The 16,068-nt window shown below is 39.2% G+C and overlaps 1 protein-coding gene across 4 annotated transcripts in view; it reads right to left on the bottom strand.

Moving 5' to 3' along the window:
- MLLT6 (MLLT6, PHD finger containing) overlaps window positions 1-16,068 on the bottom strand; it is a 132,410-nt gene that overhangs the window by 21,660 nt on the left and 94,682 nt on the right. For 3 of the 4 annotated variants that reach the window (XR_014028707.1, XM_081346439.1, XM_081346438.1), the window contains exons 9-11: window positions 14,999-15,176; window positions 12,990-13,589; window positions 1,013-1,197 (exon numbers count right to left, since the gene is read on the bottom strand). Coding sequence is in view for 3 of the 4 variants with exons in the window: in XM_081346439.1 (XP_081202565.1) it covers window positions 1,013-1,197; window positions 12,990-13,589; window positions 14,999-15,176 (963 nt within the window). In the remaining variant the exon portion in view is untranslated. The remainder of the gene's footprint in view (window positions 1-1,012; window positions 1,198-12,989; window positions 13,590-14,998; window positions 15,177-16,068) is intronic. The other variant, XM_081346440.1, reaches the window with a different exon arrangement.

The raw sequence follows: 16,068 nt of genomic DNA, 5'->3' as shown, positions 1-16,068 counted from the left end.
ATTTAAATGATTTTGGGGGGTTTTCAGCCAAAAATATGGGACGAAACTTGGCTCTGCCCATCTTCCTTTGTCTGGAGTAAATGTGTACAAATAAATGCATGCTAGTAAATGCAAAGCCAAAAGCAATAGCTCTAGCACACCCTGGATCGTCTGGACTATATCACTGAAGGAGGAGGATGATAGTCATTTCAAAGAATAATCACATGCATATATTGCTTTATGTTTCATTAGAAGGTGATACAATATTAGGAACCTATGCTTTCAGTTAAAGGTGGGAGCCTAATAGAGGAGTGCATTTGCAGGAATTGAAACCTGCCACTGGCCAAAGAGTTGATTCAATAGAATAACAAACAACTGAAACGATCTACCTGAATAGCCTCTTTTTTGAAACTTGTTAATATCTTTATTTAGTGGTATAATTTAAAAACTGTCACTGAATTTTGTGGGTTAGGTGCTATTAGACACTGGAAGACATGCTCGGTACATAATTAATTATTTAATTACTAGATTTATATCCTATATTTGTTTTTTTACAAGTGTACATAAGGGTTCCACCTCAATCCTATGAGCTGGGTTAGCCCTGAAGTTTCCAGGTTGTGTGCCTCTGGGACGATTAGGTCTTCTAGTTTCTAACCCTAGCACCACAACTATTACCCCTAACTAACTAAGCATATGTGTACGGATACTCTTCAATAATAATATTCCATCACCCCCACCGGACCCACGTAAGTGAAAGAGATGCAGCCCTCAAACATGAAAAGCTTGATCATTCCTACTTTAAGAGAAGCATTCATGATCTATTTTTATTAATAAAACACAGTTCATCAGTTATGCATGGTTATTTTCTGTTTCATATTTTTTAAATAAACATACACAAATACATAATCACTGAAAGAGTAGGGTGGTCTTATGAGTAATTCTCAAATGATGAGTAATTTGAGAAGAGATGAAGCCTCTCTTCAGTCCTAAGAGATGTCATAAATGGTTAGTGACTGATGTTTAAAGACCTTACCTGGGTAGTAGAGACGGAGGAAGAGGAGGAGGATGGGATGGTGCCAGCAAAAGGTGAGCGGGTGAGCTGGGGGAGTGATGAGGTGCCTTGGTGAGCCAGAAGATTAGAGGAGAGGGGAGTGCTGCACACGGTCCTCAGCATCCCGCCCCCATGAGAAATGGGATCCTTGTTACTGGTATAGATCCCTGTATAAAAAATATTAATGTCGGGCTTGAGACAAAACCATCAAGAAACACCAAGAAACAACAACAAAAAAACCAAAAAAACACACCCCACCCCCAACCCCCCTGTATCTGTTAAGAATTGGCCTGGAGATATTGTTTCATTTTCCTTCCTCTTTCTGTCTGGAGGACTACATCTTTGCTTTACTCCGTCACCTTTGTAAAACAATTCCATCAGGACCTGCCAATGTTATTCCCAGGTTCTAGAATATGATCAGCTGAGATTAGACTCTTTCAAGGCGTAATTATTTCCATATTTCCTTATTTATTTGTTCATTTGTTTGTAAAATATATTGCCACCCATCTTACCATGGGTTAATTCTGGGTGGATTATAATATTAAAAAAACTGTACAAAACCTAGATCTTGGAATCCTAGTGGACAATCACTTCAATATGAGCTAGCAGTGTGCTGCAGCTGCCCAAAAAGCCAACACAGTGCTAGGCTGCATTAACAGAGGGATAGAATCAAGATCACCTGAAGTGTTAATACCACTTTACAATGCCTTGGTAAGGCTGCACTTGAAATACTGCATCCAGTTTTGGTCACCACGATGTAAAAAAGATGTTGAGACTCTAGAAAGAGTACAGAGAAGAGCAACAAAGATGATTAGGGGACTGGAGGCTAAAACATATAAGGAACAGTTGCTGGAATTGGGTATGTCTAGTCTAATGAAGAGAAGGACTAGGGGTGACATGATAGCAGTGTTCCAATATCTCAGGGGTTGCCACAAAGAAGAGGGAGTCAAGTTATTTGTCTGAAATGGTATAGGGTTTCCTGCCTGAGCAGAGAGTTGGACAAGGTGACCTCCAAGGTACCCAACTGGTTGGGGACTCCAAATAATAATAATTAATAATAATAATAATAATAATAATAATAATAATAATAATAATAATAATAATAATAATAACTTTTATTCATTAAACATGAAACTGAGTCAACTGAACACTTAAATTGACTGGCACTAATGGTTGACACGGGTTGCTGCCAGCATCCTAGGTATCAACCAGGTATCTCCTTAAAATGTAAGATGTTTCGAGTAGTGCAGTTTTTTGTAGCTTTGCTGGAGGTATTGCAGGAAGCTGCAATTTCTTGATGTATTTTGCAAAGTTTTTAAACATTGTTTCCAGTGCCCTGATGACAATGGGTATCATTGTTACACATTTCATCCATAATCGCGCAGTTTCGATGGCCAGGTCGCGGTATTTCGTAATTTTTTCCAGTTCTTTTCTTTGACTCTGGCATCTCCTGGTACAGCGATATCAATCAACTGTACGCTTCGGTTCTCTACGACTGTGGTATCTGGTGTGTTGTGTTTCAAATGGCGATCTGTCTGTATTCAGAAGTCCCGCAAGATCTTCACACTCTCATTCTTGACAACCTTTTCCATCCTATGTTCCCACGACTTTTCGGACACAGGCAAGTCCTATTTTTTACATAATGCCCAGTGGATTAGTTTAGCAACTCGGTCATATCTAGCTTTGTAATCAGTTTGTGCAATTTTGCTGTACTCACATATTAAATGTGAAACAGTTTCAACTTTGTGGTTGCAAAGAAAGCAATTTGGATTGTCGGTGGATTTTTGTATCTTCGCTTTCATGGCATTAGTTTGTAGTGCTTGTTCTTGAGCAGCCAGTATTAAGCCTTCCGTTTCTTTCTTGATGGTTCCCATCTTAAGCCATGCCCATGTCAAGTTGTTATCACATCTTCCTTTAATGTTGTTGTTGTTGTTATATTACTATTATTACTATTATTACTATTACTATTATTATTATTATTATTATTATTATTATTATTATTATTATAAAATACTATAAAGATCCAATTACTATGCTCTAACTAAAAAGATGGGGAGAGAGGAGAGAATAGGGTGAGAAGGAGGGGAAGTGGGATCTGTTATTAATCTATCAGCCATCCCCAATGTTCCATAATTAGTTTATTGTGTGTTTTGGACCTGAGAACAAAATTGTATTGCCCTATATAGCATTACTCTATATAAATTTCTCTAAAATATGCTACTGTCTTTCTTAGCTGTCAAGAACTTTGTGATTTGGGTTTTGTTGTACAAACCCTTTTCTTCACTGTCTCTTCCCATTTTTTTAGGTATTATGTCTTTTAGCAAATAAGCTTGAGGGTCGTGATTGACTCTCTACAATGATAAAGTGTTTTGGGAGCTATTTGGATAAAAAGTAGATATATATTACCAGGATTTAGGATCATACTGTTTTTCAGATATTGCTGAACAATACTAGCAACTTTAAAAGTGATTATGCTCATGGTATTGATCAGGAGCAATGGGATGGGAAAGTCATATGATCTCCACTTATTCTTTAAGTTAACAAACTGACATTTAGGATAGTACTCATGACATCATTACCACAAATTATAACTCTCAACCATATCAAAGACCAAATAAGTTTTATAGTCTTGAGGGTGATTAGAAGCACTCTTGCTTTTACCATTCTTCATGAGCTAAGCTGTCTCTTTGATTAAGATCAAAACAAAATTATTCTGCAAGTATGAATCTATATGGGCTGTCTTTTTTCTTTTTTTTAGCAAGTATATATGGAGCTCACTTTCACATTATTCATAAGCTTTTTTTAAAAAAATAACTAGAGGTAATATAATTCTTACATTATTTGAGTTGTAAACTTCACAAATGTTCTGGAAATTTCATGTTCATGTTTGAAATTGCATTTTCTGTATCTGATTGCATTTTAATTAAAAATGACTTATCATTTCAATAATACTGGTTACTTAGCAGCATGAATAGAAGGGCTATCCAGATAGATATGTCTAACTTTGAGATATGATACCTTAGGTCTGTTGTTTCCTTTTGAATTCTGAGAAACAAGAACATTTCTTTTCAGCTATGGTTAAAATCCAAGAAGACTGTCTAAAACAATTTGATATCAGTGATGGACTAATGAGAAAAAAAAAGAAACGTTGGTAGTGTTCTGAGAAAGAGGTTCTCCTGGTCAGACAAATAACAAATCAAGGAAATGCTAGACTTTCCATGCTTTTCTTCCCCCATGGAATGCAGTTTATAGAGTTTTTCTTCTATCTCCTTAAGATTCTGTGCGGTTTCTGCAGATCTTGAGAAGCTGAACTATTAGTTCTCGGCAGAAGCACTTATGGGGGCAGAAGAAATAATGGAATGGTGTGTTGCGATGGTGTGATTCAAATCACATGCTTTATATACAAAAGGTTGAGTTTTGTATCTTAAGATATGCACAATCGGGTTTTTTTTTGTTTATCCTAGGTACATATGGATATTGGCTTAATTCATGCTCTTGGAAATCTGATCAACACCATTTTGCAGCCTGTTCTATGGATTTGAGGGAGAGCAATTGCTCATTGGCATGGATTCCTTCTTTATGGTTCCTGAAATTTCTCCCCTCCATCTGTAGCTAAAATGCTCTGAGGGCCTGGCAATATTTGCCCCCGCCCCTGCTCCTTAGTTGCTCCAAATCCTCCTCATAAAAATAAATGAGGTAAAAAAATTATCAGGAGATTACTGTACTGGCCATTTTTTTCTGTAGATGGCTTTAGATGGCTCAGTAAGAGGAAGAAACCCAGGAAAGAGAATATTAGCAAAATATTCTCTCTCTCTCCTTTTTAAAAAAAACAATAATCAGATATAAAGTTTAAAAAATGTTATCCCTTTGCTAAAGTGTATATATGAAAAATATCTACAACTACTACTTTATTGGCTAAAAACCCTTGAATATAGCTTATCTTAAAAATGGGCATAATAGTACCTTATAGAAAGAATAAGGACTAGCTCTTTTTAGTTTATAAAAGTTGAGGATCCAATATTGTTGTTCATTCATGAGTACCAATTGTCCCTTTACTCCATCTTACAGAATTTCTATCTACAGAGCTAAAGGCTGGGGTATGCATTGAACTAGATTCAAATCATATACGGGAAACTCCAAGTTTGATTTCATACCTTCCAAAATAAGATTTCCTTTTCTCAGTCTAGCAGAAGACTGAGGATGCAGTAATAACATTTTATAGATTTAATTGTACTGTGTTTTCCACTTTACTCTTTGGGAGTGATCTCCACTGAAGACAGTAACATCTGAATAAAGAATTGGATATGTGCAGATTTTGTTTTTGCAGACAACAAACTGGAATACATGTTCTTTGGAAGTTAGCTAAAGCTAAAACCTACTTTGACTATTAATTGGGACAGCAAACATTTATTCCACACACCTATCAATTATTCATACAGTTGGTCTAAAATAGAGCCTAAGCAGATGAGCTGTGAATAGAAAGTGCTCAACCATTTCTCCACTAGTGACTTGTAGCATCTTCTACAGTCATGTAAACATCATGGTGCCAAAGTAATAGTAGTGATATCATTCTTTAAATAATTTTAGTGATGACTGGGTAATGCTATCAAAACAATGCAAATCGTTAGTGGAGGTACAGCTGACATCTTACCTTCTCAAGTTCAGCCTCCCAGCTGCAATACAAAGGAAGTGATCCTGATTTAATTCACAAAGTTATAATACTATAATTGAAAAATAATGCTTGTTAAATTTGGATGATAGAATGATAGAATATTAAATGATAGAATATTAAAAATATATTATTCATAATATGCTGATTATTATTTGGTATTAAATTCCTCCAGTTTAAATGCAGTATCAAGTATAGGGATTGTACAAAAGGTTATTTTTGTTATTAATATAATGACTGCCATTTTGCTTCTGTACACTATACTTGCATTAGGAACGCCATTTTGTGAAGGCAGGAAGATCGTGTACACAGACCCAGAGACGGGGGAAAGAGCAGGAAAATAACGAAAGATTATTGGTTAACATTCTGTGTGCCAACAAGTGTCACCTTATGATTGGTTTTTATCTGTATATAAATAGAAGTGCCTAACTGACCACTGTGTGGCACTTCTGAAAGCAGCTGCCAGTGTTCTACCCAGCAACTTCAATTGGTCAAATAAAGTTCTGTATGACTTGGAAGCCTCTGCTTAAGTCTCCTGATTTGCCTGTTTGGAATCTCAAGTTCTTTGGGTAGCTACTGACCCTTACACAAGAGGCAGCAATTAATGGAATAAAGTAAGAATCACCAAGTTTGGAAACATTCTCAAAAAAAGAAGATTTGTCAATTGGTGACAATTTTTCCTATTTTTAAAATATCTTGTCCAGATCCATTGGAATGAGACTTGGCAGTGGTTATCTGTGATGACAAAAGGGGGAATTTGAAACTGTAAGGTATCTATGTGCAAAACACTTAAAAACTCCAAGGCCTAACTAAATTATGTGTCTGATAGATAGCAAATTACCTGAAGAAAAATGTAGATTTGGCCACCACTTCCTTAATTTTTAATTTGCAACCTACTCAAGCTACATTTCCCAAGACTGCTAATCAGTAGTTTTCAGAGAAAACCTGTTAATATACTGTAGCAAAACCAAAACCAAACTTATAGTCTGATGATATTTATAAAACATATTACAACACATTCTGTAATAAAGACATCTGAGAGTTCTTTCTTAGGTCTACCTTTCTGACCTGCAAAACTCCATGTGACCAGTATACGGAAGCAAAGAGTTTTCTGCATTTCTTTACTAGTATCTGGCCATTGTCCAGATTCTTTGAAAGTCAAATGCACTGAAAATTCTAATTCTTTATTACCAACAGTTGCAATCCTCTTAATTTTCACAACCCAATTATGGTAGCTGTACTTTACACTCAGAATTGTTGACGAAATGCACATGGAGACAACAGCAAGAGGAAGCAGCCACCACTCTTTTCTTTATATTTTGTTTCTAGAAACCCTACGTACAAAAACTCTTGAACACAGATGCTGAACCTCTGTGCAAGGGTGGCAGAGACAAATAATTGTTCTCTTGGGCCCAGGAGCCAGGATAAAATGAGAATTTTCACCCATGAGGGTATAGAGTACCCACAAGAGTTTTCCGATCTGCAGTAATTAAAAGGAAAATGTCAACTTGCCAATGGTTTTGAATAAAACTACATCAATCAGAAATCCCAAAATAGATAAGACTTGGAGATCTGATTGTGATGCAAAACACTGCTGTGAAAATCCTTTTGTCATTTTGTGTACAATCTTTGTTGTTTCTGACTAAAAGAAGTATGCCTCTAAAAAGGCTGAATTAGTGTAACTAGAATGTGCTTGATTGGTCCAAGGACACCCAACTGAATTTGTGTCTAAGGTAGGACTAGAAATTATAATCTCAGAATTTCTAACTTGATGCCCTAACCAACACATCAAGCCAGCTCTCTTTACCTGTTATACAGAAGCATGACTTTACATATTGGGCCACCCACCAATTTTATGAAGGAAAAAACCCAATGTTCTAGCTGAAAGGGAACCCAATTTCCTACATTCTTACTACATTACTTACACAACAGAAAAGAAATTACTACATTATCTTGCACATTATGCCTATAGATTCAATCAACCGTCCCAGGTATTATAACACACTTGTTCAGATATGTTAACTGAGATTGAGACACATTTCTTCTTAAGCACCTTCCACATCTCCTTCTCTCCACAGATCTGAAATAACTCTCCACTAATATTCTGTCCCTGCAGATGGCTGCTGCCTACACAACAAACTATAAAAAGGTAAAGGTAAAGGTTCCCCTGCACATGCGTGCTAGTCGTTTCCGACTCTAGGGGCCGGTGCTCATCTCCGTTTCAAAGCCGAAGAGCCAGTGCTTGTCCGAGGACGTCTCTGTGGTCATGTGGCCGGCATGACTAGACGCCAGAGGCGCACGGAACGCTGTTACCTTCCCACCGTAGTGGTCCCTATTTTTCTACTTGCATTTTTACATGCTTTCAAACTGCTAGGTTGGCAGAAGCTGGGATGAGTAACAGGCGCTCACTCTGCTACGCGGCACTCGGGATTCGGCCCGCCAAACTGCTGATCTTCTGATCGACAAGCTCAGCGTCCTAACTATACAGAGCATTAAAAAAAAAGTAGAAAGAGGACGACATGAATTTGGCAAGCAGAAAAGCCCCTATCTTCACTTCCATTTAAATGGATCCTGGCATTCTCATAGGATTTGTCTGATCAGAGTGCAAGTTTGGATGCTACTTCAGAGGCAATGTCTGCATGCAAAAAATAGGTTTAAAAACAAGCCTTGGCCTACAGATTCCTTCATCTGAGAGCTAGTCTTCCTTGAAGGTTCTGCACTCATAGACTCCAGCGTAATGTATGTCAAAAATCAGGACTGTGGTTGTCAGGCGGACCCACCAGACATAAAAAGCCTCTCTTTCTTTGAACACAATAGAGGGAGGGAAAAGAAGGGTGGGTGGGTGGAAATCTATTGCCAGAGGCTGAGATTATAGAAGGTTTGTGGTTTGTAACAGCTCCACCCTGGAAAATAATTACATCCTGAATTCTCTCCCCTTCTCTTCCTTGGCTCCTCCCCTGCCCTGAAGTAGTTAAAGTAAAAGGCTGCAGTCACTAGGAAACCAGAGAGATGCTAACGTCCAACTCTTCCCGCCTCCCTTTTTTCTTCTTCTTTCTACTTACTGTGTGACCTGAATAGAAGTGTTTGAGAGCAAGCCAGATAGTGACAAAGCAGCTGCCAAATAAGCGAGCCATAACGTGCTCAGCCTTGGGGTTCTTTACTGTTAACCCTTTCTTGCAAAGTTTACAAGTAATCATCCCAAGAACAGGTGAGTTCATTACCTTAATGATTTTTTTATGTTGCTTTCTTTAGCTTCTCAAGGGTCAAGGAAAGATGCAATTTCAACTTACATAGGGATGTTGGAGAAGCTGCAGGCATTGCTTGAAAAAGATTATCAGCAGTCATATCACCTGGGCTGCAATCTTTATATAGGTCTAATTGGCAGCCAGACCACTGAGACAAAAGAAGACATTGAATGCATTGGATTCTACTGTCTGCCGTCTGCATTCGTTCTAATGAGCTGTGCATGCTCAGATTCTAAAAAAGCAACAGAAAATGGGCAATAGAGCACAAATGAGGCTCTAGTGAATCTCAGCTATTTTTTAAAAAATAAATAAAATTAATATCAACTAATCAATAAAAAGCTTTAAAAGAATAACATCACATACAAATAGATGTTATCCTACAGTGATGCTTAAAGGTTTGTGAACCCTTTTGAAGTAGGATTATCATTTGAATGGGAAATTAGTCAGGTGTTTCAATTAATGGGGTAATAATCAAATGTGAATGTGGGAGGTCTTGTCTTATTTAAAAACAAAATTCTGGGTAATGTATTCAGTACTGAAATTTGACCCTCACAACACAGGTGTGTGGAAGTGTGTTTTCCAAGAGTTTGAACCCCACTAGTCCACTGACAGGCAGATTGTGTACAATGGAGGCCATTCAGTACCACTGTTACCTTCAACCAACGAAGTTCACATCAAGAGGAAGGTGTATAAGGTCTCCAACCTTCGCTTTTTGGCGAAGGTTGTTGAGAGTGTGGTGGCGCATCAGCTTCCTCTGTTCCTGGAGGAAACTGATTATCTGGACCCGTACCAATCGGGTTTCAGGCCCGGGTACAGCACGGAGACGGCATTGGTCGCACTGGTGAATGATCTCTGGCGGGCTCGGGACAGGGGATGTTCCTCTGTCCTAGTCCTTTTAGATCTCTCAGTGGCTTTCGATACCATTGACCATGGTATCCTACTGCGGCGTCTCAGTGGGTTGGGAGTGGGAGGCACCGTTTTACAGTGGTTCTCCTCCTACCTCCTGGGCCGCTTGCAGTTGGTGTTGATGGGAGGGCAGAGGTCCGCCCCGAGGTCTCTCGTTTGTGGAGTCCCTCAGGGGTCGGTCCTCTCTCCCCTCCTGTTCAACATCTATATGAAACCGCTGGGCGAGCTCATTCGTGGTTTCGGGGTGGGGTATCATCAGTACGCTGATGATACCCAACTTTTTCTTTCCACCACGAACCAACCCAGTGATGCACTCAACATGATGTCCCGTTGCCTGGAAGCGGTCCGGGTTTGGATGGGGAGAAACAGGCTTCGACTCAATCCTGCCAAGACTGAGTGGCTGTGCATATCGGCATCTCGGATAAACCAGGTTGTTCCACCACTAATGATGGGGGGTGAGGTGTTACCCCCCCATCGATAGGGCTCGCAACTTGGGCGTCCTCTTGGATTCACGGCTCAATTTTGAAGATCATATAGGAGCCGTGACCAGGGGGGCTTTTGCCCAGCTTCATCTGGTGCACCAGTTGCGGCCCTATCTGGACCAAGATGCCCTACGCACAGTCACCCATGCGCTTGTGACCTCCCGGATAGACTACTGCAATGCTCTCTACATGGGGCTGCCCTTGAGGACCACTCGGAGGCTTCAGCTGGTGCAGAATGCAGCTGCGCGAGTTGTTATGGGAGTTTCCCGATACTCCCGTGTAACACCTCTTCTCCGTGAGCTGCATTGGCTTCCGGTTGCCCTCCAGGTGAGATTCAAGGTGCTGGTAATGACCTATAAAGCTCTAAATGGCTTGGGTCTGGATTATCTAAGGGAACACCTGCTCCCGGCATCAACTTCCCATCGTCCTGTGCGCTCCCACAGGGAGGGCCTTCTTAGGGTACCGCCGGTTAAGGAATGCCGGCGGGTTATCCCCAGGGGAAGGGCGTTCTCTGTGGGCGCGCCGGCCCTTTGGAACCAGCTTCCCACGGAGCTCAGGACCGCCCCCGACCTTCGCTCATTTCGTAGGGACTTGAAAACTTGGTTTTTTGAGTTGTCTGGCCCAGACTGACGGGTTTTAATTTTTAATTAATGGGGTTTTAGTTAAGTTCTGGGATTAATTTAATCTTAGTTTTAATCGTTTTTAATTGTATATGATGTATTTTAACTTTTAATTTCCCCTGTAAACTGCCCTGAGTCCTACGGGAATAGGGCGGTATATAAATTTAAATATACCGGTAAATAAATAAATAAATAATATTTGGGAAGCTTCAAACAGATTAACATAAAGTCCTCTTTTCCATTGGCAAAATGTTAAGTGTTCATGAGATCAGTATAACAAAGGTGTGCATGGCAGGGTTGCAAGAAGAAAACCACTATTCTTTAAAAAGAACCTTGCTACCCATCTACAATTAGTGAAACCACGTGAGTAAATCAGAGGACTATTGGAAGAAAGTTCTGTGCCCCACTGACATCAAAGAACTTTTAGGTTTGAATCAAAAGTGTTGTGTTTGGAAAAAGAACATTATCCAACCAGTGAAACATGGTGGCGGACCAGTAGTTTGATATTAGCTTCCTTTCATAAAAAAACAGGCTAAGATAATGCTTTGTTTGCTTTTTGTGTGGATGGCTCTAAATATGATGCGGTATCGGGAAGACAAGCAGAACATTGCAGATATGGCAATGTACAGCATACTGTACACTTGGTTAACTTCTGTTACCATCTCCTCCTGAACTTCTCTGTCAAGTAAGAAAATGAATGAATGAATGAACCTTTATTGTCAAAGTGCAACCATGTATACATTGAGATTGGCTGAGCCTCCCTTCGTGCCCCCACCCCCAACTCACAGTGACAACAAACCCTCCATCTTATTACACCATGTGAACTAATTGCACAACACACCGGCCTCACAGGTCAATCATGCATAAAGTTTATAAAATTATTTCCCGTTCAAAAGTCTAACAGCCCACGGATAAAAGCTGTTCTTCAGCCTGTCGGTATGGCTGGCTATACTCCTATATCTCCTACCGGATGGTAGGAGAGTAAAGAGATACCGTCCAGGGTGTGAGTCATCCCTGAGAATTTTCCTCACTCTTCCAAGGCAGCGAGCCCTGGCGATGTCATCCAGTGGTGTCAGGGGACAGCCCACAATGTCTAGTGCTGTGCTCACCACCCTGTATGAAGCCGAGGAATCTACAAACTATGTGAAAATCTAAGGCATCTATAAACTTCATTCAGAGAAGATTCCTCCCCTTCAACCTACTTTATAAAGGTAATTGTATTTGGGGGATATTAACATCCAGGCTATAACTCACATTCATCTTAGAATTGATTGCCTAGCAAACAACTCATTTCACATTAAGAAATGCAGATAGCCATGATTAATAAGCCTAGAAACAAACAGTCCAGGATAAATGAGTTAATAGATATGAACAATAACCAGAATAATAACCAATACAACCAAGGAACTTTGAAGATAGGGATGAAGGAAAAGCATCACTTCACAATTTATAAGACACAGATAATTCTTGTTCTGTGCATGTGTGTATAAACTTGCTTTTTTCTATTATTTTCAGCCTTCAATGGCAATAGAGATATATGATTGCAACATCACTAGAATGGGCAGTGATAACTTTCTCCCAGTTTTAGAGCTGTGATGGAGTTACAAGAACAGAAAGTGATACTGAAAGCACAGCAGTGTTGGCTTAGGAAATTACAAACCAATTAAAAAACTAAGATGATTTTTTGCTGGCAGAAACAGAGCACCCCTGAGATTAAATCACTATTTGCTAGATTCATAAAGTAATCTAAGCTACAAATCGAGGTTTAAAAAGCTGGGTTCACATGGCACACTTGAGTCAAGGCCAAACCACCACGTTATGTATTAACATAATATATTTTCTCAGTCATCTTGCTATGGTATGTGCTTTTAATAAGAGATTCTCAATCAGGGTCAATCTGGAAAGAAAAAAATTCCTAGTAAATATATCATTGTATCATCTCTTACCTCATTTGCCCAGAATCACAAATCCTATACTTGAATCAACTAAAACATGTAGCATCCCAGCCAGAGGCCACAGGAGGGGCATGTTACCTACCCGATCCCAGAAGTGGTGATTCCAAGCTGAGGCTTGGAAGGGTGGATCCATGACTGAATGAACGTGAAGAGCCACTGATGCTGGAGCTGGCCAGGGATCCCCCAGAGAAAGGCAAAGAAGAGGCAGCTGGAGTCCCAACCAGTTGGGTACCTGGCACTTCTTTGTTCTTGCTACCCTTGGGCCTTCCTGGTCCATGCTTGCTTTTCTTATTGGCCTTGTGCTTTTTTTCTTTCAGGACTTCTACTTCTTCCCCACTAAGAGACGGCATGCGCTTGTGGCTGCTGCCACTGCTGACTCCACCACTCCCACTTGGGGTGCCAACAACTGGGTTGGAGGTCTTGTAGTCCACAGGGGAAGCATCCCGTCCCCTCTGCTGACTGACAGCCGAGGTAGAGAAACGCATGATGGAGCCAAAACCTGAAAAGATCACCTTCTGCTCAAAGACATCACTTTTCTGCCCTTCCGACAGTGGAGAGCAGTGGGAGGAAGACGAGGATGAAGAGAGGGGTTTGTGGTATTTCTCTTCCTCAGGCTGCTGCTGCTCAAGCTTCGGAAAGGTTACAAAGTCCTGGGAGAAGGGCAAGGAGCTGCATGACGTACCTGAAAGAGGATCAAGCAGAATCCTGAAATCTATAGCAAGCCGACTGGAGATGTTCTAGCTGAGGCTCTCACATATATCTCATTTTGTACTTTATAAAGTAAAAGGTGGCAAACTGCTCCCTGCCTGCTGATCACAATTAAATCAATTCAAAACTACAATTAAAAGATTGGAACTACCAAAAATCCTCATCCCTTTATAAAGTAAAAATTAGCTTTTGTGAAGTAATTGCATGCATTTGCATTCATGGGCCTTATCTCCATTATGCATAATAAATAAACTCTATCTTGAAGTGATCTAAACATATATTTGGGCCATATTTTACTATTTTGTGGCACCTACTTGTAGTCCTCATTTAGCAGCCATTTGATGTTACAAAAATAATGAAAAAGTAATATCTGGATCTTTGTATTTACATGACCTTTGTGGATCTATAAAGAAAGGAAAGCTGAATTAAGATCATAAGCACAGTCACAGTTTCACTTAGTGATTGCTTCATTTAACAACTGAGTTGCCAATCCCTAAACAAGGACTACTTGTAGTAGATGTAGGAAATGTTTGGAATTAGTGAGAAATGTTAAATGTAGGCCTTACTGAACCATTTTTAAGGTATCAAACTGAGTGTATGTACTATGTCAGTTAAATATTACCTTATTCTTGCTTTATCATGAGGAGGAGCAATTGGACTTTAAGTGCCCATTACATTTTTTGTTGCATGATATGATGTATTGTGATATGTACTGTGTAATGTCTTAGCTATAGGTACTTAATAGGTACTAATAAGTACTATAGATACTATTACTGCTACTACTTATATAACACTAACATTGCTAACATTGGATGTTCTTGCTTGACAACTTATTTTGTAGATATGGAGAGAGCAATAATCACTTGCCTAAAACCACTAATTAGAATAATGGATCTTGATCCACACTTATCAATGGTCAAAGAAAGGAGAGTGACAATCAGGGACTAACTGTGTAAAGAAATGCAAAAAAATCAAATATAGCTGAATTACATAATTGATATATGTTGTGTTTCAGTTTCTTGTATCATCCATCCAGATTCTGTTAGCCATTAGGGATAGAAAAGAATTATGCAAGATATGGAAATCTGTTGATCAGCTCTACTTCATCCATTTGAACATATGAAAATTTACTGGGACTGCCAACAATCCCTGAAGCCTAACTTTGTATCTAAGAGTTAGAACATATGGGGAAAAAATGTTTGGACTTACTTCTGGTCAATGCACAGCAGGAGGAAAATTAATAACTCCCTAAGAAGAGCCAAGGATCATGTAAAACAGTGAAGACTTATCTACCATTCAAAAGACTTGTCCACCTACCATTCAGTAAAGCCTGGCTAATTCAGCACCCCCTCCCCTTCCCATCTTTTATGTTTCTTTCTTCACCTGCTGCTGGAAATGTTACACCGCATGAGGATGAGCCAAAACCTATTGAGCTTTTTCCACTTCCAGACTTCTTGGTTTTGTGGCTTGTGCTGTGGCTTGAAGATCTTTTGCCTTTCACCTCTGATCTGATGACCTCTGAGGATTCTTTACTGCTCTCATGGTGGCTGGTGGAACTCTGCTGAAATTAACAAATAGGGAAATTAAGAGGTTGTATGTTGAAGATTTCTTTCACATTCTGTACTGCATAGCATATTTGATATTTTAGAAATATTTGCTCAGAATGTCCAAAAAGCAGCAATGATCTGCATCACCAAAATGACAGCCTCAGAAATTGTTTCTCATTCTGGATCCTGGCTGAATAATTTGTGTTTTCTTCCATGGATGAATATTTTTAAAACTCAAATGAGGACTTGCCAGAAAAAGGCATGTTAGCCTTTGCTTAAAATAGTCCATCACTGTCTGAAGCCTTTCACCCAACTGTCATGTAGCTCTTACTTTTAGCAAAATATTCCTAGTGCCTATTCCAGATCCATTTTGAATGTTGCCAAGAAATACCTTGATGAGATGTGTGTGTTATATAAATGGTTTTTAAAAATAAATCTTATCATTTGAACCCATGAATTTCATTCCCATAAAAATAAAATTTGTTCCATGGAAACATTTAGGAATTTTCAGAGTTATAATATCGAAAAATCTGGAGGATGCCATTGTGAAGTTCAGAGATGATGAATTTAAACAGGATTAATAATACATAGCCTTATAATAACCGTTTATAAGAGAACAAAGCACTCATACAACAATCTCTTTTTTTTCTCTCAAATTTATATAGCTGCTGATCTCACAATAACTGACTCTGGGCGAATATAACCATAACAACTGCAGATAAAATAACATTAATATTAACCCTAAGATTACCCAGAAGCAGCATAGGTCAAGCATACTTTCAGGATTTGCCATCAAAGACATAAATACACCCAACACGTTGGAAAACTGAAAAGAGGAAGAATAAGTTTTCCAATCTGCTTTCAATATGTTAAACATTAATGATGTCTCATGCTTTTTTTCTGTTT

Source organism: Vipera berus (genome assembly GCF_964194415.1).
Source record: "Vipera berus genome assembly, chromosome: Z".
Taxonomy (NCBI): domain Eukaryota; kingdom Metazoa; phylum Chordata; class Lepidosauria; order Squamata; family Viperidae; genus Vipera; species Vipera berus.
This window is presented reverse-complemented; position numbering and strand designations above follow the sequence as displayed.